This window comes from Lemur catta, chromosome 6, assembly GCF_020740605.2.
Source record: "Lemur catta isolate mLemCat1 chromosome 6, mLemCat1.pri, whole genome shotgun sequence".
Taxonomy (NCBI): domain Eukaryota; kingdom Metazoa; phylum Chordata; class Mammalia; order Primates; family Lemuridae; genus Lemur; species Lemur catta.
In genome coordinates, this window is record NC_059133.1 from 42,553,008 (window position 1) to 42,575,440 (window position 22,433).

Genomic DNA, 22,433 nt, shown 5'->3' on the forward strand with positions numbered 1-22,433 from the left:
CACACACTGCTAATGGTTATCTGATATTCATTCTGATATCTCTATCTTCCACCTATATACTTTTGCCTCCAGTTCTAACCTCTACACTATGATTCAGACATATTAATCTAAATATAGGCTGGACACATGCACTTGACAGTAACTCAGAATTAGTATTAAAAAAACAGGACCTGTTATCTCCACACCTTCCACACTGATTATTCTAGTTGGTATTCTAAACTTCTCCAGAAAAACAGAAGTCATTCTTGACTTTTTTCTCTCCTACACATATCTCTCATTCAATTCTTCAGCAAGTCATGCCAATATAACTTCTAAATGCTTCTAGAATGTACTCCCTTCCTATTCCTGTCCATACTTACTTTTACTAACTTAAGGCCTTTACTGTTTGCCTATACTATTTCAGTAGCATCCTAACTGTTTTCTCTTACTCCAATATTGCTCCAACCTCTTAACCGATTCTCTACACAACAACCAAAGTGGGCTCTCTACAGTGTATATCTGATAATCGTATCACTCTAGTTCTTAAAACACATAGTGACTTCTGAATAATTGTGAGATAAAGTTTAAGTTCCTTAGGGTGTCATGTATATACCTGATGTCCTGACACAGTTTGCCTGGTAACCACACTCTCAACCTCATATTTCATACTCTAATAAATATACATCTTATTCCTTTAGGATTTTGTACCTTCATTCACTTTGATTGAAGAGGGACATCCATCTTTCTTCTCTCGGCTAACTTATACCTCAAGGTGTAATTTTCTCTGGGGAGTCATACATTAACCCAAAGTTGGACTAAGTGCTCCTCTGTGCTCATAAATACCCAATGTGTATCCATGTCATTCTTGTGACTTATATACATTATTATATGCCATCTTATCCATTAATATAAGCTTTCTCTGGAATCTGCCTCCCTATTTTACTCTTTAATCTCCAGTTTTCTGCCCCTTAGTGCCTGGAATAGTATCTGACATGTGGAAAGTGCTCAGTAAATATTCTCTGATCTTAACTGAGAGGTGTTTTGAACATCACTATGGATACATGGGGCATGACTTAAATTTTGAAATTCCTAATAATTGTATCTTATTATTCAATTTAAGGCAGAGCGTTCAGACAAGAGAAAGAAACAAAGGGCATCAAAATTGAAAAGGAGGAAATCAAGTTGCCATATGCAAACAGGGACCTTACATATAGAAACCTTAGAAACATATAGAAACCTTACATATAGAAAACCTATAAACTCTACCAAAGGTCTTTTAGAACTGATAACAAAATTCAGTAAAGTTGCATCATGAATTAATATACAAAAACCGATAGCATTTCTATACAAGAACAATGAACTAGCTGAAAAAGAAATCAAGAATGCAATCCCATTTACAAAAGCTATAAAAAAATAAGATAAAATATCTAGGAATAAATTCAAACTGGGAGGCAAAAGACTTCTGCAAGGAAACCTATGAAAACACTGATGAAATAAATTGAAGAAGATACAGACAGATGGAAAGACATCTGGTGCTCATGGATTAGAAGAATTAATATTGTTAAAATGGCATACTACCCAAGCAATCTACAGATTTAATGCAATCCCTATCAAAATACCAATGATATTCTTCACAGAAATAGAAAAAAAATTCTAAAATTTGTATGGAGTCACAAAAGACCCCAAATAGCCAAAGCAATGCTGAGCCAAAAGGACAAAGCTAGATGTATCACACTATCAGACCTCAAAATATACTAAAAAGCTATAGTAACTAAAATAGCATGATACTGGCAGAAAAAAATAAGCACATAGACCAATGGAACAGAACAGAGAATGCAGAAACTATTCCATATATCTACAGCTAACCGATTTTTGACAAAGGTGCCAAGAACATTTATTGGGGAAAAAACAGTCTTTCCAATAAATTGTGTTGGGAAAATTGGATATTCACATGCAGAAAAGTGAAACTACTCCCCTATCTCTCACCCTATACAAAAATCAACTCAAAATGGATCAAAGACCTAAATGTAAAACCCTAAACAATAAAACTACTAGAAGAAAATACAGGGGAAATGCTTCAGGACATCGGTCTAGGAAAAAGTTTTATGAATAAGACCTCAAAAGCACAGGTAACAAAAACAAAGACAAACAGATGAAATTACCTTAAGCTAAAAAACTTATGCACAGCAAAGGAAGCAATTAATGAAGCAAAACGAAAAACTATAGAATGGGAGAAAATATTTGCAAATGATTCCTCTGAAAGGAGATTAATACTCAGACTATACAAGGAAATGAAACATCCCAACACCAAGAAAAACAATCAGATTAAAAAATGGGGATATGTTCTGAGCAGACATTTCTCAAAAGAAGATCTACAAATGGCCAAAAAAAAAAAAAAAAGAAAAAATGTTCAACATCACTTAATCATCAAGGAAATACAAATCAAAACCACAACAAGATATCATCTTGCCCCAGTTATTAATAAAAAAGGGGAACAAAGACTACTTGTTCACACCCTTCTTTTAGCCATCATTCTTAAAATAGGCAGGAGCCTGACTGGAACGCACACATTTAGATTATTCTTAATTTGCTGGGATTGAAGTATGACTCAGAATTGCTGATGTTGCCTCCCTGACTCTTGGCTTTGACACTGTAGAATTTCTTCTTTTAATGGAGTGTTAGCTTCACCAGGGCTAGATTAGAACTGTCATGTTGGACATATTATAACTTTCACTTTTCTATACATATTTTCAAATGTTTTAGAAGGTAAGTAAGCATTATCTAAAGCAGCTCACATTAATTGGAAGAGCTCTAAAAAATCAGAGGTCAACAATAGAGTGCTAAAATCAGTTGGCTATGTGTATGTGGCTTTATTTCTGGATTCTCTATTCTGTTTCTACCGATCTATGTGTCTATTGGACAGCGTGGTTATTTTGATATTAATTCTTCCTATCCATGAGTATGGGATATTTTTCCATCTGTTTGTGTCATCTACAATTTCTTTCATTGGTGTTTTGTTTATTTCTGCATTATCTATTCTGTTCTAACAATCTATGTGTCAACTTTTGTACCAGTACCATGCTGTTTTGGTTACTATTGCCTTGTAGTATAATTTGAAGTCAGGTAATGTGATGCCTTTAGCTTTGCTGTTTTTGCTTAGGATTAGTTTGGCTATTGGGGCTCTTTTTTGGTTTCCTATGAGTTTTATGATTGTCTTTTCTAATTTTGTTAAAATGATGTTCATTTTCTGATAGAGATTGCATTGAATCTGTAGGTTGCTTTGAACAGTATGGTCATCCTAATGATATTAATTCTTCCTATCCATGACTATGGAATGTTTTTCCATGTATTTATATCATCTACAATTTCTTTCATCAGTGTTTTGTGGCTTTCCTTGTAGAGATATATTACCTCCTTGCTTAAATATATATATTTCTAGGCTATTTTTTGGTAGTTATTTTAAATGACATTGCCTTCTTGATTTGGTTCTTAGCTAGATTGTTACTGGTGTCTACAAATGCTACTGATTTTTGTATGTTGATTTTGTATCCTGAAACTATTGAATTTATTTTTCAAATCCAAGAATTCTTTGGTGGTCTTTAGGGCTTTCTAGATATAAGACCATATCAGCAGTGAATATGGATAATTTGACTTCCTCTTTTCCAATTTGGATGCCTTTTGTTTTTTTTCTCTTGACTGATTACTCTGGCTAGGACTTTAAGTACTATGTTGAATAGAAGTAGTAAAAGTGGGCATCCTTGTCTTGTTCCAGGCCTTAGAAGTAACACTTTCAACTTTTCCCCGTTCTGTATGATATTGGCTGTGAGTTTGTCATATATGGCCTTTATTATTTTGAGGCATGTTCTTTCTATGCCTAGGTTTGGCCATTTGTATGTCTTCTTTTGAAAAATGTCTATTCATGTCCTTTGCCCACTTTTCAATATGATTGTTTGGTTTTGTTGTTGTTGCTGAGTTGTTTGAATTCCTTGTCAATTCTGGATATTAGTCCCTGTCAAATGCATAGTTTGTAAAGAGTTTCTCCTATTCTGCAGGTTTTCTGCTCATGCTGTTGACTCTTTTTGTTGTGGAGAAGCTTTTTAGTTTAATTAAGTCCCATTTGTCTCTATTTGTTTTTGTTGCCTGTGCTTTTAAGGTCTTAGTCATGAATTCTGTGCCTAGACTGGTGTCCAGAAGCGTTTACCCTAGTTTTTCTTCTAGTACTGTTATAGTTTCAGGTCTTACATTTAATCCATCTTCAGCTGATTGTTTTTATATGGTGAGAGATGGGGGTCTAATTCCATTCTTCTGCATATGGCAATCCAATTTTCCCAGTATCATTTATTGAAAAGGAGTCAATATATGAAAAAACACTCATCATCACTAATCATCAGAGAAACGCAAATTAAAACCACAAAGGGATATTATCTTATACCAGTCAGATGGCTAATGTTAAAAAGACAAAAAAGATATTGGAGAGGATGCAGAAAAGGAATGCTTATATACTGCTGGTAGGAACGTAAATTAGTATAACCTCTATGGAAAACAGTATGAAGATTTCACAAAGAGCTAAAAATAGAACTGTCATACAATTTAGCAATCCTACTACTAGGTATCTACCCAAACGAAAAGAAATCATTATGTCAAAAAGATACTTGAACTCATATATTAATCACAGCATTATTCACCATAGCAAAGATATTGAATCAACCTAAATGTCCATCAATGGATGATTGGATAAGGAAAATGTGGTATACATATACACACATATACACACACAATGTAATACTATTTGGCCATAAAAGAGAATGAAATCAAGTCTTTTACAGCAAAATGGGTGGAATTGGAGGTCATTATCTAAGTCAAACAACTCAGACACAGAAAGAAAAGTACTCCATGTTCTTACTTATAAGTGGGAGCTAAATAAGTATACACATAGACCTAGAATGCGGAATGATAGACAATGGAAACTCAGAAGGGTGGGTGGTAGGAGGGGAATGGATGATGAGAAATATTTAATGGGTGTAATATACATTATTCTGATAATGGGTACACTAAAAGCCCTGTCTTCACCACTATGCGATATATCCATGTAACAAAATTATACATATACCCCATAAATTTACACAAATAAAAATTTTAAAACAATGGTATAGTGCAATGCTTGCAACAATTAAAATATGGTTATGAACAATCTTAAGTATTATTAGGTATAGAAATAGTTTCCATATCTATAGTATGATCCCAGGGATGTAAAAATGTTAAAATTAACGATAATTATAAGTACATGCATGCAAAGTCACATACATCCTTAGGGTAAGACTAGAGGGAAACTATTCTTGGTTTGGTATACCAAAACATTAACTGTGCTTATCCCCAATTGATAGAATTCATGGGCACATTTTATTTTATTTTTTCTCTATTGTCTATTGTGCTATAGACACAATATTACAAAATTACTTTTGTAATTTAGAATGTTCAACTTTAGATTGAAGAGAATTAATTTAGATTAAGGAAAACTTCAGAAATACCATGCCTATTTATGCCCACTTCCTAGAAATAGGTAAAGTTGGACATGTGTATATTATGTCCATGGCTGATTTAAAAATAGATTTAATTTTATTTCCAAATTTGGAACTGAATTTTGTCTTGAAAAGAATACATTTTCCAAGCTCTGTGATCATCACTTTTAGCATAGACCTAATATAAAATATGATATAAATTTAAGATCTTAAGTCAAATTTGAGGCTGGATTGCTTACTTTCTTTTCCCAAGAAAAGTACTTCTAAGATTAGAGGTTCCAAGTGACTACTTCACAAAAGAGTTGGTTTATATTTTCTCTCTATTTATATTAACAACAAAGTAGTATTTTGGTGGCCACTAATCATATGGAATTGAATTAAAACGAGATTTTATTTTAAAAATGAAGCTATCTCCTACTCCATTTCAAAATAATAAAAAAATCAAAAGTATTTGCTTTAGCTAGTCTATGAAGCAGAGAACTTGTGAAACCATTATTCTCCAGCATTTGGATAACACCTAACCCAAATATTCTGACGCCAGTTGCCAAGCAAAAGGCTGACAATACAAAAATGCTTGCTAGGGTATTTTTCTCTTTTCTTTTTCCTGCTTAGATTTCTCATCCATAATACATTGAATTGACTTTTGGCTGGTAGTTTAGTATAAAGGCATATTATAAAGTTTTTCTCTAAGTTTCTTAAGATAAAGTATCAAAATATGCACCCACACTTCTAAATTAATAACATATTTATTTTACCTTAAAGACATGAAATAAAGAGTGGAATTCTGAGTTGGTATATCAGTTGGCCTTGGGTAGCAATTTTTGATTCTTGTTAATAGTTTTGTTATTCTTGTAGTTGCATTTGCAATCAGTGAAACTTGAATTAATGAAGAAGATCTCTGGTGGAGAGATATTCATTTAATCTAATTTGGCATTTTATCAACTGGATTTCTCTTTACATATTTTATACATTTACAGGTATGCTGGAAATTGTTTCTGATACAATGTGATTTTTTTTCAGATTTGTTAAGATATCTATGGAATCATGAGGGTCTTCACTGTAACTGTTCCCTCTGCCCAGAAAATTCTTTAACAAAATATCTTCTTTGATAAATTCTTTATCAACTTCAAGTCTCTACTCAATGCTCACCCCATTCTCCTAATTCTCTTTACTTTTATCTATTTTTTCCTTTTCTCATAGTAGTTATCAACTTCTAACACACTATATAATTTACTCATTTCTTATATTTACTATTAAATGTATATCTATTTCACTTAGAATGTCAGTTCCATGAGGGCAGGAATCTTTGTCTATTTTTTCAATAATATATTCCAAATATTTAAAACACTTCCTAGTTCATCATATATATATACATATATATACACACACAATTATTTGAAATTAGATGACATGTCAATATTAGTAGATTATTCCACTGTTTTTAGAATGTATGTGATGTACATATTTTACTGTAACGACTTCAAATCATATTTTCTAGTATATTCACTGAAAATAGACACCAGTGTTGCCACGGCACATGTGGTTTCTGATGAATGCATCAAAATTATGTCCATGGACAACTGCTTAATTGTCTGGGTATATTAGTGGTCGTATCATAGTCATTGGACATTTTTAGTAATGTTTCCTCTAACTCTCCTTTCCATGTTGTTAAGGTATGAGTGTCCCACAAAGAACTATTTTGTTCTGAAAATGCTTCTCAGCCAAAAAAGCATAGACTAATAAATCACCCCTTTCTCTATGATAGACATACAGCTGCAAGAATGAGAGTAAGAAGGAAGAGTAAGAAAGAGAGAAGCACTGAACTGTCAATTTTTGTTTCAAAGGGTGAACAGTCAGTGAGAGAGGCATGAGGGCCTGTATTTAGGAGATGTCCTTTTAAATCATCTTGTAGTCATGTAAGAAAATAATATAAAAGAAATGGGAAGAGATTACATGATCTAATCAACCTATAGCTATATTTTCAGGATATTCTCAGTGTCCCAGGCTACTGGGTGACCAAGTAGTTCCAAAGTACCCGCATGCAAGGAAATCCAAAAGAATGGCCAAGCATTATAGAAAAGGTATTTGTATGGCCCCAAGTTGCTAGTCTAAGCCATAATAGAGGGCTCTCACATCTGTGTGCTTCTCAGGATGATGGATGGTATAAGTGCAGCCTGATTACTGTCTTGGGATAAACAGAGAGCTAATGCAGCAGAGTCAGCGGTTTGTAAATAAATCTATTATTGACATCTTGGATGAATCTGACCTTTGCAGTACCAGAGTAGATGGCAGTACAATACTTCGGTACCAAGGGCTAGCTCTAAGGAAAATTTGTACTTCATTTTGAATAAAATTTTAATGATGAACCAATAGCAGAATCTATAGGTACTTACAGGTTTTCTGCCTTTGATATATCATATTTTACTAGAACTGCATAATTCATATGTGTATAGAAAAGTATATTTTCCTTGTTTGGAGTACCTAATTTTGCTTCCTCAGGATGTATATAGCTACCCGTGTGTGTGTGTGTGTGTCTATGTGTGTGTATACACACACACACACAAATCCTCTACATAGATAAATCTTAACAAAACTACAGCTGTGTTAACTTATAAAATATAATTGTTATTATATCTTTGTATCTTGAAGTCTATGTCTTGGGATAAAAACGCTATATTTTCCATTTAAGTCTTGAAGTAAATTTTATCATTAAGCAGGGAAACAGTATAAACAGTTAATAACAGCATAGCACTAGGGGTCACCAGACCTGAGCTCTAATCCCCGCTTCACCACGTACAAGCTGAATGACCATGGGCAAGCTAGTCTCACTGAGCTTCAGTTTCCTCCTATATCACTAAAGGAAAATAATACTTCACAGAACTCTTGTGAAAGTTCCATGTGATAATACACATTTTGTAACTTTTAGTGCTTTTCCTCTCCTATTCTTGGTGCTCCTTGCTATCTCGTTATTTTCTTCACTATATGCTTATCAAGGAAGGTAGATTGTTTTTCCTTGTTATGGCTGGAAAAACACTAAAACAAATTAATGGAGAATTCATATACCTGAATATCATATCTTTGCCTGTGAATTTCCAATTCTTTCCTTTTCATTCTGAGCCATTCCATTCTGAAAATAGCTTAATTCACATTGATTCTTTACTTTGTAAAAATAAATTCTTCTTCTTTTTTTCTCTTATAAAAGATATCTCTCAGACAAAAGGATATAGACTTTGGGATTGATAAAATGTCTCTGTAAAGGATGAGGCAGAGCAAGCATATTACAAATCTGAATAAGGTGTCAATCGCTGTTACCTCTTGTTCCCATACACGTTCAGACATTCCTTGCATTCATTTTGCTATTTCATGCCTCTTTCACTGGCTCACAAGATTCTATGGCCTTTCTCTTCACGTAGAATGGATGGAACCGACTTATGCAGCCACACTTAGCTCATTTCCTGTTCTCCACTAAAGTTTCTTGCCTGCTACTCACCCCCACCTCTGCCCCACCCGCCATAGAAAAAAATCATTTCCTCCTTTCTGCTCCATCCTACTTTAACCACCTTCTAATGTGGTTCCTCTAAGCATGATGTCACTTGCTGACTGTCTTTGTTGACTAGATGCTAAGGCCCAGAGCCACTACCACAAGCAGTGTCTCATTCTCTTGGAGATAACTTTATATGGGTGTTTCTCACCACAGAGCTTTACTATAGGTCCAAGGTCAGGATCTTCTGCCCTGGCCCTGATCTAATTATCTAATTCTAGTGTACCACCTACAACTGACTGTGTGTGTGTGTGTGTGTGTGTGTGTGTGTGTGTGTGTGTATTATATGCAAGGTAATATATCATAGTGGCTTGGTATCAAATTATCTGCATGTACACCCTAATTCTATCAACTTACTTCTCAGAAGATTATTTACTACTTGATTCTGGGCAAGTTACTTTCCTGTGCCTCAATTATCTCAACTCTAAAATGAGATCATGATAGTGCCTTCTTGCAGGAATATTATAAAGTTTAAATGGGACAGTCACATGCTTAAAACAGAGCCTGGCACACAGGAAGCACTCAACCAATGTTGGCCATGATTATACTTAAATAATAATTACCTAAATAAGTAGGAAATCCCAATAGTCAATAGATCTGATTTCTCAATTTAAAGTGTTTAAGGATTTCATTCACTTATAGAGAGATAAATGTGCAATCTCATAATGGTTAAATTTGTTTTGTGGGCAGGCTTTAAAAGGCTTCTCTCCTGTAGGAATTTTCCCTGAACATCACCTCATAAGAAACAGAGATTGTGCATCTTCTGCCAAGGAAAAGTCCATATAATATTAATTTTATATTTATCTTTCAAAATGTAAATGATTCCTGTGGGATCCAGCTCTGTAGGCCAGTACTAATTGGCATGGTCCTCTCATACTAATTTCCATGCTTCTCTGAATTGGAACTAACTTTTTAAAATCTGCTGCAATGTTTTAACCAAGATTCTTCTCTAAAACACCAAATCACCTTCAGTAGCATTAAATCACAGTCAAGGAAAAATAGCACCTGTGGACGCACATAGAATAATTCTGAAAGAGTTAAGGGGTTGACTTTTTCTCTAATTGGCTAATTCACTTATTGCTGTTCAACTTCACACGTCATGGAATCAAATCAATTGCAAGTATGATATTAGATCAACTCACCTAGGAATGCGAATTTTTCTTGCTCCTTTATCTTTTTCAAGTAAATTAATAATGAATGTCTAGTCACCAAAATTACAGCTCAGTTCAGGTTATTTTTACTACACTGAACTATTCTAGTAGTATACCCAGTCAAATTGGAAATTGGAAAATTTTGCTGCTAAAGGGATTTTCATGCACAGTTTAATAATTCAGCTACCTGTAGCCCTGGGCAAAATGCATAGCTAGCAGGCTGTTTGCGAGTAAAGTCATAGACAATTATATTAATTTAAATTGTGAATGCTCCCCCGCAATAAGTGTTGGAATTATCTGTGAAAAGGCAGGGGGTTTAGGACATTATTGCAACATTGTTTCTTTACCACAAGTGCTTTTTCATCTTGGAGATGTATGTAAGTTTGGTAATCAGTTATTTTAGGGATGAGAAAAAGAAAAAAAAAAAAAAAAGGAAAGCACACCCACTGTAACTGGGCTACAACTATTTTCACCTAACCCCCAGCCCTGCAGCATCTCTAGAACCAGATGTTAGATGAGAAGGGTTACTTTTCTAAGTGTTAAGCATTGCTAAATAAATTAACTCAAAGGTCTATTTAGTAAGAATTCCAAGGAGTCAAGTCTTCTCAGTATTGAACTTTATCAAGTAATTGCTTTCCATTTATTTAATTTTTTTTTTTTTTTTGAGACAGAGTCTCGCTTTGTTGCCCAGGCTAGAGTGAGTGCCTTGGCATCAGCCTAGCTCACAGCAACCTCAAATTCCTGGGCTTAAGCGATCCTACTGCCTCAGCCTCCCGGGTAGCTGGGACTACAGGCAGGCACCACCATGCCCGGCTAATTTTTTCTATGTATGTTCTAGTTGGCCAGATAATTTCTTTCTATTTTTTAGTAGAGACGGGGTCTTGCTCTTGCTCAGGCTGGTCTCGAACTCCTGACCTTGAGTGATCCACCCGCCTCGGCCTCCCAGAGTGCTAGGATTACAGGCGTGAACCACCACTCCTGGCCTCATTTATTTAATTTTTGAGCATCTATTTTGTGTGAGGGGTTACTCTAGGCAGTTGGGACACATCAAATGAATAAAGTTGTCAAAGATTTCTGCCATTGTGGAGCTCAGATCCGATTGTGGGGGAGGGGAGGGAAACAGATAATAAACAACAAATGTAATAAGTTATGGTTTTGGTATATTAGAAGGTGATCTGGGGAAAAATAAATTTCAAGTCAGGGAAGAGGCTGCAGTTTAGAGTGGTTTGGGGTAAAATGGTAGTGGCACAAAATGGAGCCCATCACACCCATGTGGGAAGTGGAGGTGTGGCAACAGAGGGGGTGCATATGTCTCTATTTCAACAGAGAAGACCTGGCAAGGTATTAAAAATGCATCTTATTTTCCCCTTCTCCCACCTGTTGGAGTGCAATTCCTTGCCTTGTCTCTCAGAGCTGGAGATGAAATAAATTATTTAAAAGGAAATGATACTGCCCGCACTCTCAGATCCTATGAGATCTTGCCTAATTTAAGCTCTGGTGGGCTGCGATTTCCCATTAGTTGTCTCAATTTGCAAGGATAGAGAAAGAAGGCACTGAATGAGATATACAGCTCAATTCATTGAGCACTTATTAGCCCCTCTTATTTGGTTAGTACAATTTTATTCAGTTTAATTGAATGCAAAATGCAGAAGTTCTTATGGAGCCTTCAACTGTGTTGTAAGATAAACCACAGATAAATGAACAATCTGAAAGAAAACTATGAGGTGATACTAAACAAATGTGTGGAACAGAAAGATCACAATAATCTAGAATTAGTCCAGGGCTTTCTGGAAAAGTGAGACCAAGGCTAAACCTTTAGAAGCTCTAGTGTGGTGGCAATTAAGGAAGAGGTAACAGCAACCATGAAGATAGAGGCAGAAAAGTCAGCAGTCCCGGGATAGTTAAAGGAGAGAAGTCTAGATGAGGGACTTCTTGACTAGGAGAAATTAGCCACTAGACTAACAAGGATTTCCATGTTCCAAAGACTTAGAGGGAAGACTAAAAACTATCTATATTAGGCAGACTGTGGTAGCCTCTGTAGAGAGACGAGCTAGAGGAGCCTAGTTGCTGGAAGTGATTCTATTATCTTTCACCTTAAAGAGTAAAATGGAGACTAAAGATGATCATATATATAAAAAAAAAAACAAAAAAAAAGGTGCCTTCTTTTGCTTCAATTACATGGGTATAGTTTACTAGTCTAAAAGTATGGCCTCATTTCTTTCTGTCACTGTAATCATGGACTTTGCACTTGAGTCAGGAGAAAGTTTAGGTATAGGGATTGAGCTGTAGAGGGGAAACGAAGCAAAGAGGGGAAGAAGCTGTTAGGAAGGAAGACGGCATCCCCAGGACACACGGCTACTGCTTACACCAAGCAAGCTGCCTTGGGAACGCTCCCCCAAGCAGACCAGAATATTCAGCAGTGGAACACACCTATATTCCTGTAGGCGAGTCCTGGGAAGCTGGTCGATCTGCAAACGTCAATTCCCAGCAGTGAGCTCGCTTGGTGCACGTGCGGACCAAGATTTGGGGAAGAAGTAGGGTGGGTGGCGTGGGTGGCTGACACTCTCTTCAGCTCCCTCCTCTGGTTCCTCTGGTCACGCACCCATCTTGTCCCACTCTACTCCACCTCACCCCCAGATTTGTGATGGACTGTCTGTCCTTAATAACCGCCCCGAGCGGCCCCTGTCGCAGCCGCCGCCAAGACCCGGAGAGGTGGAATTCCCCTTTGCAACTCCGTGCCGCGCGAGGGCCGGTCTGGGCATGCTCAGTAGCTGCGGCGCGGCTGGGCTGCTGCTCGCACCGCGCTGGCTGCGGCGCTGCCGGGCTCGGGGCTGGCGCGGAGTCCACCCCGCCGTCCCCGCCGCGGCTGCCGGGCGTCCGGGAGGCCAAGCGTTCGCCGGCCCTGAGCGCCTCGGCCCCCGCCTGGCGACTGTCCCCCGCACCCGCAACCTCCTACTCTTCTTCCTCTCCCCCTCTCGCAGGGAGGTGAAGCTGCTGCTTGCTTCTGTTAGGCGCCGCACAGACCGCTCTGCAAACCCCAGCCGAGGACCTGCGAAGGAATCCCGGAGACCAGAAAACCCTCGGCGGTGGCTCTCTCTGACAGTACTTTGCCTGAAGTGGGGTCGTGGCAGAGTTTCTCCTCCGCCGCTCAACGCAAACACTATGCGGAGAGCAATCAGCTTCCCTGCGCTGTGCTTGCTTCTTAATCTTCACGCTGCAGGTAAGGGGTTGCCAGGCGTAGAGCCGGAGCTGTGGATGAAATAGGAAACTGCACATGCTGGAGGACTCTAGGAAAAGCTTGCCTCGCAAAGAAAGCCTTAGAGAGGTAAAGCAGAACAGCACCTGATAGGGAAGGGGTGAGGAAGTCGTGCACCTGTTGGAAGACTGAGGCTGAAAACTTAAGCCAAAATTAGCTCTTGATTTTTCTTTACCTTGTTCAAATAATGGTGAACATTTTCAATACGAATACAGGTTTGCTTCCCCCATCCTCTCCCCTCCATATAGACTCCCTGCTCCTGTTTCTAGGCTATGCACTTAACTGCCAATATTTCAGGAGAGGGACAAGACATCCTGCTGGATGTAACCTTTTCTACTGCAGCAGCTACGTTCGTAAGATCTCTTGGTATAACGAGCGCTCACAGGGAGGCATCTGCTGTAACCTAATGGGCCACATCTCCCCCTAAAAGATCGAAATACATGGTTTTCATTAATGATGCTGGTCCAGGCTCCTTTGGCCCCTGCTCTTGTCACTCGAATTTTCTAAACCAATAAGAGGAAGGAAAGGTTTCAAATAGAATCTTCTTTCTCTTTCAGCACCATGGCCAGCGTCCTCAGGCACTGAACAAAAACCCAATCACAGTTTCAAAGCTGACAATCCTGGAGTAGGCACCGATCCTAGGACATATTTGACGAGGTCTAACCAATAGTAACAGTGAGACTGCTCCCAAATATAAATAGATTTGATACTAGAACCAATATCAAGTCTTATGGAAATAAACCTTAGGAAATACCTGGGGAATTTTATATGTGATTATCACTGCTTTTTGGATACACAGCACCTCTATGCAACATAGAGACTTGCTGGACTGAATCCCTTACCATTTTTACACACACATGAACCAAAATAAAATATGGCAGAGAGATTTTAGAAACCCTACTGCGACAGCAGTTGTCCATGCAATAGTCCTGTAACAATCAAAAACTAGGCATTTTCCTTGAGTTTGCTTCTCATACAATCACACATATTCATTCATTCCTTCAACTAACATTTACTGAGTGTATACTATGTTCCAGGGGTAATGAGTAAAAGTAATTGCTGTGAAATGAAAAGTCTTTGTGTTATCTTTGTAAAAAAGTGGGTGATTTTTTATATTGCAATAATGGGGGTGAAATATGGTACTTTCTTATTCTAGCTGATGCTATTTAAATGCATTGTGAATATTTTGAGTAAATAATGTATAGGAGCATTAAATCTACAATTAAGTACATATGTTAATTGTTATAATTATGATGTTATATTGTGGGTTTTCAGTAGTTCTTTGGTATCTGTTGAAAATTAGAAAATAGCTATGACTTGGTCATTAAATTATTTGCAAACAGCTGTAGTGAATCCTTTCATTACTACATACAATTCTCTAATGTTGAAATATGGGATGGAAACATACACATTGGCTTGACTTTTATTTTCACTATTGTTTATGGTAGCACTAATACAAACCATTACCTCCCTTCAAATCTCAATTCTCATCAAGTTTAGTAATGATTTAGCTGATCTACCGAGAATATCAATGTAGTTCATTTTTCAAAATTAATATATAAAAAATTTAAAGATCACATTTAATACATCTTGAATAATTATAGCTTAAAAGTTATAAATAAACTTAAAATTAAGCATGTAGAAATCATTTCCAAATTTATTGTAGGTAAACATTTGGGCTGAGGAAAATAGAGGATTTTTGTTCATCCAAGGAGAAGCCTAGAAGTCTATAGCCCTAGATTATACCTGGAGCTCTGCCAAAGGGTGTATTATCAAGGCAAAGTCAATTCATCTCTACTTTGACTTCTTAATTTTCAAAAAATAAATAAAGACAAAAATAATATTGTTCAACCGATTTTAATTAATAAGGCAATGCATTGAAAGGCTTTTTATATTTCCATTGCAAGATGCTATATTGAAACTAATTGTACCCACATTTAATAAAGTGCTTTATACAGGTGTTTCATCACAGCAGATTGCAAGTTTAATATTGTGGTTGTCTTGCCAGTTTCATTTTAAATGGATTTTAATTTTAAACAGTAATTTGTGGGTCACAAGCTGTTATTAGATTAAAATTCATCACAGTTATCTAACAACATTGTTAGGGCTTTCCATCAGAACTGAAAAAAAAAACCCACAGTTTTCTTGATGTAGACTCTTACAGATTTGGGCAATAAGAAAATGAGTGTGTGGGAGGACAAAAATCAAGAAGTCACTGATTTCTCTACTTGTTGAATGTCTTAGTGTGTTACTTTTACAAAAGGCATTTCTCTCAGGACAGAGGCAGACTTCATAAACAGGGGAAATGAATTGTATACATTCAGACCTCGTTGATCGAAAAGCTAATTGCTTCATTTCAGTTATGCCCAGCATACCAGCAACTGCTTTATGCTGATGAACTGATGGCATGCTAGAATGCTTTAGAGATGGGAGAGTGCCTGACAGAAAGTGAGTGCTCTTCTTAGCTATACCAGGAACCATTGCTTTCAGCATAATAATTCCCCTAATGATGAGGTAGCAAATTGTTTTCAACTTGAGTGCCATCTCTAATAATTTGGTTATGATTGCCTAAGACACTGGGGGGGGAAGAATGACTCTGACCCTGAGTTCTGATCCAAGAGGGAGAAGTACTGTGGTCTGTTTATAATGGCTATGGGAGACAAAAAAGGAGGAGTGGGGTACAATGCTGTGGAATTGACATCTCTGGATAAGGTAACCCTAAGGAATTTCTGAGCATGGATCTTGTTAGAGAAGCTGGACTCCATTCTATCCATGGCAGACGATTTTCATAAATCTCCTTAGTAAGAAAGTTATGGTTTTTGTACATTCAACTGCTTATTTTATAGGTGATAAAACTAAGATCCAGAATAGTAAAAGTGCTAGTTAACAGTGTAGTCAGAATGAATACCCAGGCTTCCAGACCTGTGACTGCATACTTTATAAAATCGTACACTTGTTGTAATAGGTGAGGCTACCATTGAGTTAGTGGTTCCAAATCCTTTTTACCTAACTACCCTTATTCTTTACTCCTTCTGTGCATTGATTCAATAAACTCCAGTTGAAATGACTACTTCAGTAATAGTCAAGAAGGCAATTAAAAGCTACCCCAATAATATGAATGGTAAGAAGATAATTATGTGGAAGATCAACAAATAGCTTATTGTCGTCAGTATTTCTTCTTTCTTTGTACAAAGAAGCATATTCCATGTAAGGAGATGATGTTATTTGTAGAGTAGTATTTTAGTTGCAAAGGAATAAATTTCTTGGGAACTTTTAAAAATTCTCATGTGAAAGCATTCTTTCTCCTAGTGAATGATTTTCTAAGAAAACACAGAAACCAATTCCAGTATGTTACTCCCTGTTCAAGCTTTGGAAAAGGTTTTTTCAAATTTCCACATTGTTCTCTGTATAGCATTTCTGAGTGGCACAAAGACTGCCTTCAATATATCTCCTGAAACTATTAATATCTCTTCACTCTCAGAGAAGTGCATAGTCAATTTCTCTAGTTTTCAAGGAGGAAGGGTTTCTATGGTGGGGCCAAGAATATCTGAGAGGTCATTTGCAGAAGCACCATCCTCAAAGGAAAGGTTAAACTGATAGGAACATGATATGTTATATTTTAAGATTTTTAAATGTCCCTTAGAACTCCAGAATCCATTTAGCCTATTCAAAATTGCTCTACAGGATTCTTACAATGGCCCAGAATCTGCTAGATTCTCTCCTCCCATTACCTCTGTGATATTATCTCTCACTACTTTCCTCTTTTTTTTTTTTTAATCTCTCCAGCCATATCGGTCTCCTTTTTGTTTCTAGAAAATGCCAGGCACTCATCCATCTCATAATGTTTTGCTGTTTTCTTTCTCCAGTATCTCCATACCCTTAACCCATCAATAATATTGAGTCTTTACTTAAATGCTACCTTCTTAGGGGGGCCCTCACTAACTATCCTATTCCATATTTCATCCTCAGCCTCCACTAAAAAAAAAGAACTCTGGTACCCCTTCTCTGCCTAACTTTTTCCCACATGTCTTTACCGCCTAACATACAATATATTTTACTTATTTGTTTTGTTTATTGCAGTTTTCCCTCTATGCATTAAAATATAAGCTCCCTGAGGGCACAGATTTTTATCTATTTTGTTTATTGTTGTATCTATTGGATCCTGCCCTACCTAGTACCTGGGGTCAGTGCCTGGCATGAGATCTTTAAAGATTAAACAAATATGTTGAATTAATAACACAATACAGTGATTTTTTGGTGCCTCCTTTTTGCATTTAATTTCTTCTTGGCACCCATGCAAAACACACCTAGTCAACTTAGCCACTTCCAGAATGGACTTCAATAATGGCCATGCTGGAGTGGCGCTATGGATATGCATAGTCATACAGAGTGGTATAATGGACATTGGAGATTCAGAAGGAGGAAAGATAAGAAGGGGGCAAGGTCTGAAAAATTACATATTGGGTACAGTGTATACTATTCGGGTGATGGCTACACTTAAAACCCAGACTTTACCACTAAACAATTCACTTATGTAGAAAAAAAAAAACACAACATTTGCACCTCCTAAATCTATTGAAATAAAATTTTTAAAAGAACAGAATGGACTTCAAAAAAGTTCATTTTTCCAAAACTCACATTGCTCCCTAGGAGCCTTGCATGTCCAGAAGACACAGTATCTCTAACAGACTTTGCTACTGTTGTGAAACTAAAGGGCTACAAGGGATGGGTTTGCATGAGACCAGAACTACTGATCAACTCAGTAACAAAAGTTTTTCAAACTGATTGCCAGATGCTGTATAGCCCAAATGCCTTGCTGGTTGGTTGCCTACATTTTTACTTAGTCAAATGCCTTGTGCATGTAGCAATGGGTATAATGATATTAAGGATTCATACAACTAATTTACAAACAGATGGTTTAATGCACTAGGAAAAATCTTTCTACTTTTTTGGTACTTAAGAGACATAGGAATATGTGTATTTGAGATTATATATTTCTAGCACCTTGGAGACTAAATATTCTTTTTTAAAAAATTTATTTCAATAGATTTAGGGGGTGCAAATGGTTTTTTTGTTACATAGATGCATTGTTCAGTGGAAAAGTCAGAACTTTTAATGTACCTGTTACCTGAATAGTGTATGTTATACCTAATAGGTAATTTTTCATCCCTCAACCCCTCACCCCTTTTCAGAGTCTTCAATGTCCATTATACCACTCTGTATGGCTGAGCATACCCTGATCTTAGCTCCTACTTATAAGTGAGAACATGAGACATTTGGTTTTCCACTCATGAGATACTTCACTTAGGCTAATGACCTCCAGTTCCATCCAAGTTGTTGTGAAAAAAATAATTTCATTTTTTTATGATTTAGTATTCCATGGTGTGCATATAAATATATATATGTATACACACACACACACCATATTTTCTTTATTCACTCATCAGTTGACGAGCACTTAGGTTTACCCATATTTTGCAATTGTGAATTGTGCTGTGATAAATATATGAGTGCAAGTGTCTTTTTTATATAATGACTTCTTTTCTTTTGGGTAGATATTCAGTAATGGGATTGCTGGACCTACTTTTAGTTCTTTCATGAATTTCTACACTGTTTTCCATAGAGGTTATACTAATCTATATTCCCACCAACAGTGTATAAGTATTCCCTTTTTACCATATCCATGGCAACATCTATTGTTTTTTGACTTTTTAATAATGACCATTCTGACAGGGTAAGGTAGTAGCTCACTGTAGTTTTAATTTGCGTTTCCCTGATGATTAGTGATGTTAAGCATTTTTTAATGTTCCTTGGCCATTTGTATGCCTTCTTTTGAAAAATGCTTATGTCTTTTGCCCACTTTTTAATGGGGTTATTGTTTTTTCTTGCTGATTTATTTGAGTTCCTTGTAGATTCTGGATATTAGTCCTTTGCCAAATGTATAGTTTGTGAATATTTTCTTCCATTCTGTTGGAAGAATGGTTGTCTATTTACTCTGCTGATTACTTCTTTTGCTGTGCAGAAGCTTCTTAGTTTAAGTCCCATTTATTCATTTTTGTTTTTGTTGTATTTAATGTTTGTTTTGGGGGTCTTAGTCATAAATTCTTCGTCTAGGCCAATGTCCAAAAGAGTTTTTCCTATGTTTTCTTCTAGAACTTTTATGGTGTCAGTTCTTACACTTAAGTCTTTAATCCATCTTGAGTTAATTTTTGTATATGGTGAGAAATAGGGATCCAGTTTCATTCTTCTGCATGTAGCTATCTAATTTTCCCAGTACAATTTATTGAATAAGGCATTCCTTCTCCACTGTGTGTTTTTGTCTGCTGTGTTGAATATCTGTTGGTTATAGGTATATGGTTTTATTTCTGGGTTCTCTATTCTGTTTCATTGATTTATGCATCTACATGTATGCCAGTACCATGCTGTTTTGATTACTATAGACTTGTAGTATAATGTGAAGTTGGGTAATGTGATGTACCCAGGTTTATTCTTTTTGCTTAGGATTGATTTGGCTATTCAGGATCTTTTTTGATTCTGTATAAAATTTGGGATTATTTTTTATAATTGTATGAAAAATGACATTGGTACTTTGATGGGAATTGTATTGAATCTATAAATCACTTTGGGCAGTACAGACATTTTTATAATATTGATTCTTTCAATCCATGAACATGGGATGCTTTTGCATTTGTTTGTTCATCAACAATTTCTTTCATGAGTGTTTTATAGTTTTCCTTGTAGAGATCTTTCACCTCCTTTAGTAAGTATATTCCCAGGTGTTTCATTATTTTAGCATCTATTGTAAGTGGTACGGAGTACTTGATTTGATTCTCAACTTGGTTGTTTTTAGTGTATAGAAATGCTACTGATTTGTGTACATTAATTTTATAACCTGAGACTTCACTGAATTCATTTATTAATTCTAGGATTATTTTGGAGGAGGGAGACTAAATATTATATTGGAAATCACACCCTGCCTAGCACCTTATAAAAATTCTGGGATGCATTATCCACATTCAACTTTGCCTATTTTGTTTCTCATCTACATCTTGCCAACTCCAACCCTCATCCTATCACCCTATTGTTGAACATAATTAAGGAGGTTGTCATAAGATGTTGTTTCCCGCCAATGAATATCTATAGTGTTTATCTAATTTGATCTCTCTTGAATTTTGAAAAGTTTTATCACTTGATTCCTATAGACAGACGTTATTTCCTAGCTTCCTTCTTATGTCTCCATTCATTTCTCAGTTTATACTTTTAGGTCTTCCTCTGAGTATCATTTAATGGTTGGTGTTCTCTAGAGCTTATTTGTCCATTGTCTTTTTTGTTCCATCCTCTCTGTACCATCTCCCTGGATAATTATACTCAGATCTACATGTCAGAGATTTTAAAATCCATATTTCTATCTCAGATATCCCTCCTGAACTGCAATCCTACATTTAAAATTACTTAGAAGTGCTTAGATATTCCACAAAAATCTTATATCCAACTGTTCATACTTAGCACTTCCCATCACAATTGCTTTTATAAATATTTTCTATAATTTTGAATAACGTCAGGACCCCCACAATCATCCAAGCCTGAAAATAATAACTCATCCTGGACCCTTACTTTGCTTTTTTTATCCAAAAGGTCACCAGTTCTTCTTATCAAGTTTTCTCCACACTAGCTGTCCATGTCACTGCCTTGGGACAAGTCCTTTTTTCTCATATAGTATTTTATAATAACCTGTTAAATCCATTCTTCATAATAACATCAGGAGTAAAACTCTAAAAAACATACCTTGTCATATTATTTTCTCACAAAAGTTTTTAATACAGCTATCTCCTTTTTCTTAGAATAAAATCCAAACTCATTAGTGTGGTAAAGTCTTTCATGATCAGATCTTCCCTAAGTCCATCTTTATTACCTGTTATCATGTCCTCCTTTGCACATTATAAACTAAGATCAAATTTCTGTTGGTTTGCCCTGCCTTGCCTCATTTTCACATATTGTTCTATTTTTCTTAAATATCTATAACTCTGCTTCTTTTTCTATATAACTACTTCTCCAGCTTCAAATCTTGATCAGGTGTATCCCACTTGAAGAATCCTTTTTTGGTTTTTTTTTGTTTTTTGATGTCCCATTTCATTTAATTAGCTTTCCTATTTTCATGTTGGGCCCTGTATATTTCTCTATCAATGCACTTAACCTATATATTAAAGCTTGTTGATTAAAAAAAAGGAAAAAGCTTTTTGAGAACACTAACAGAATTGTAGCTTTTATTTCTGTATACCTACTCCCTAGAACTGTGCTTGTTACCTAGGATTCCATCAATAAATGTTCAGCAAATAAGTAAATATGTTCAGGAAGTATTTGGCAAAATAAATTATGACAAATTAAATTACATTAACAAAGAGGTTACATTTCATCTTCATAACCATAAAGAGGAGAATTGACTTTACTACTGTTCCCTCAATCCAATTTACATTTATTGGTTACAAAGAAATGGAGATGGGAGAGAAAAGCCTTTATTTAAACACAGTCTATAAATTTGTGTTCCATGGGCATGATGCTATTAGTGATGTAGTTGTGTGTTGAACTCTTCCTAGTTAAATAGACATTCCCAAATGGTGTTCCAGTGCTACTTAAGAATAGGAATGAGATGAATTTCCTTATTTCAAAGAGATCAGAAAGTTATATAAGCAACATAGCATGACAGTTGTGCACTAAGGAATATACCCAGAACTTCTAACTCTGATTACTGATTGGTAGTATCTTGTATTAGCAAGCATGAGCCACTTAGACATTCAAAATCAGGTAGGAGTGTGAGGCAGTGGCTTCAATAAATCAAGACCAAAAATAATCCAACTCTTCCTTCTTCCCTCAAATAAAACTCAAACCATCACAGAAAATGTCTGAGTATTTGGATGGTTGTATATATTTTATATGCAGAAAGTCTTTATAGAACCATAAAGTTTTTGGATCCTACACATTTTTTTTCT

General features: G+C 36.1%; 1 protein-coding gene across 1 annotated transcript in view; it reads left to right on the plus strand.

Moving 5' to 3' along the window:
• The first annotated feature begins 11,426 nt into the window (after window positions 1-11,426).
• LOC123640528 overlaps window positions 11,427-22,433 on the plus strand; it is a 55,961-nt gene continuing 44,954 nt past the window's right edge. Inside the window, exons 1-2 of the mRNA XM_045555149.1 lie at window positions 11,427-11,531; window positions 12,828-13,410. Of these exons, the coding sequence (XP_045411105.1) occupies window positions 11,427-11,531; window positions 12,828-13,410 (688 nt within the window). The remainder of the gene's footprint in view (window positions 11,532-12,827; window positions 13,411-22,433) is intronic.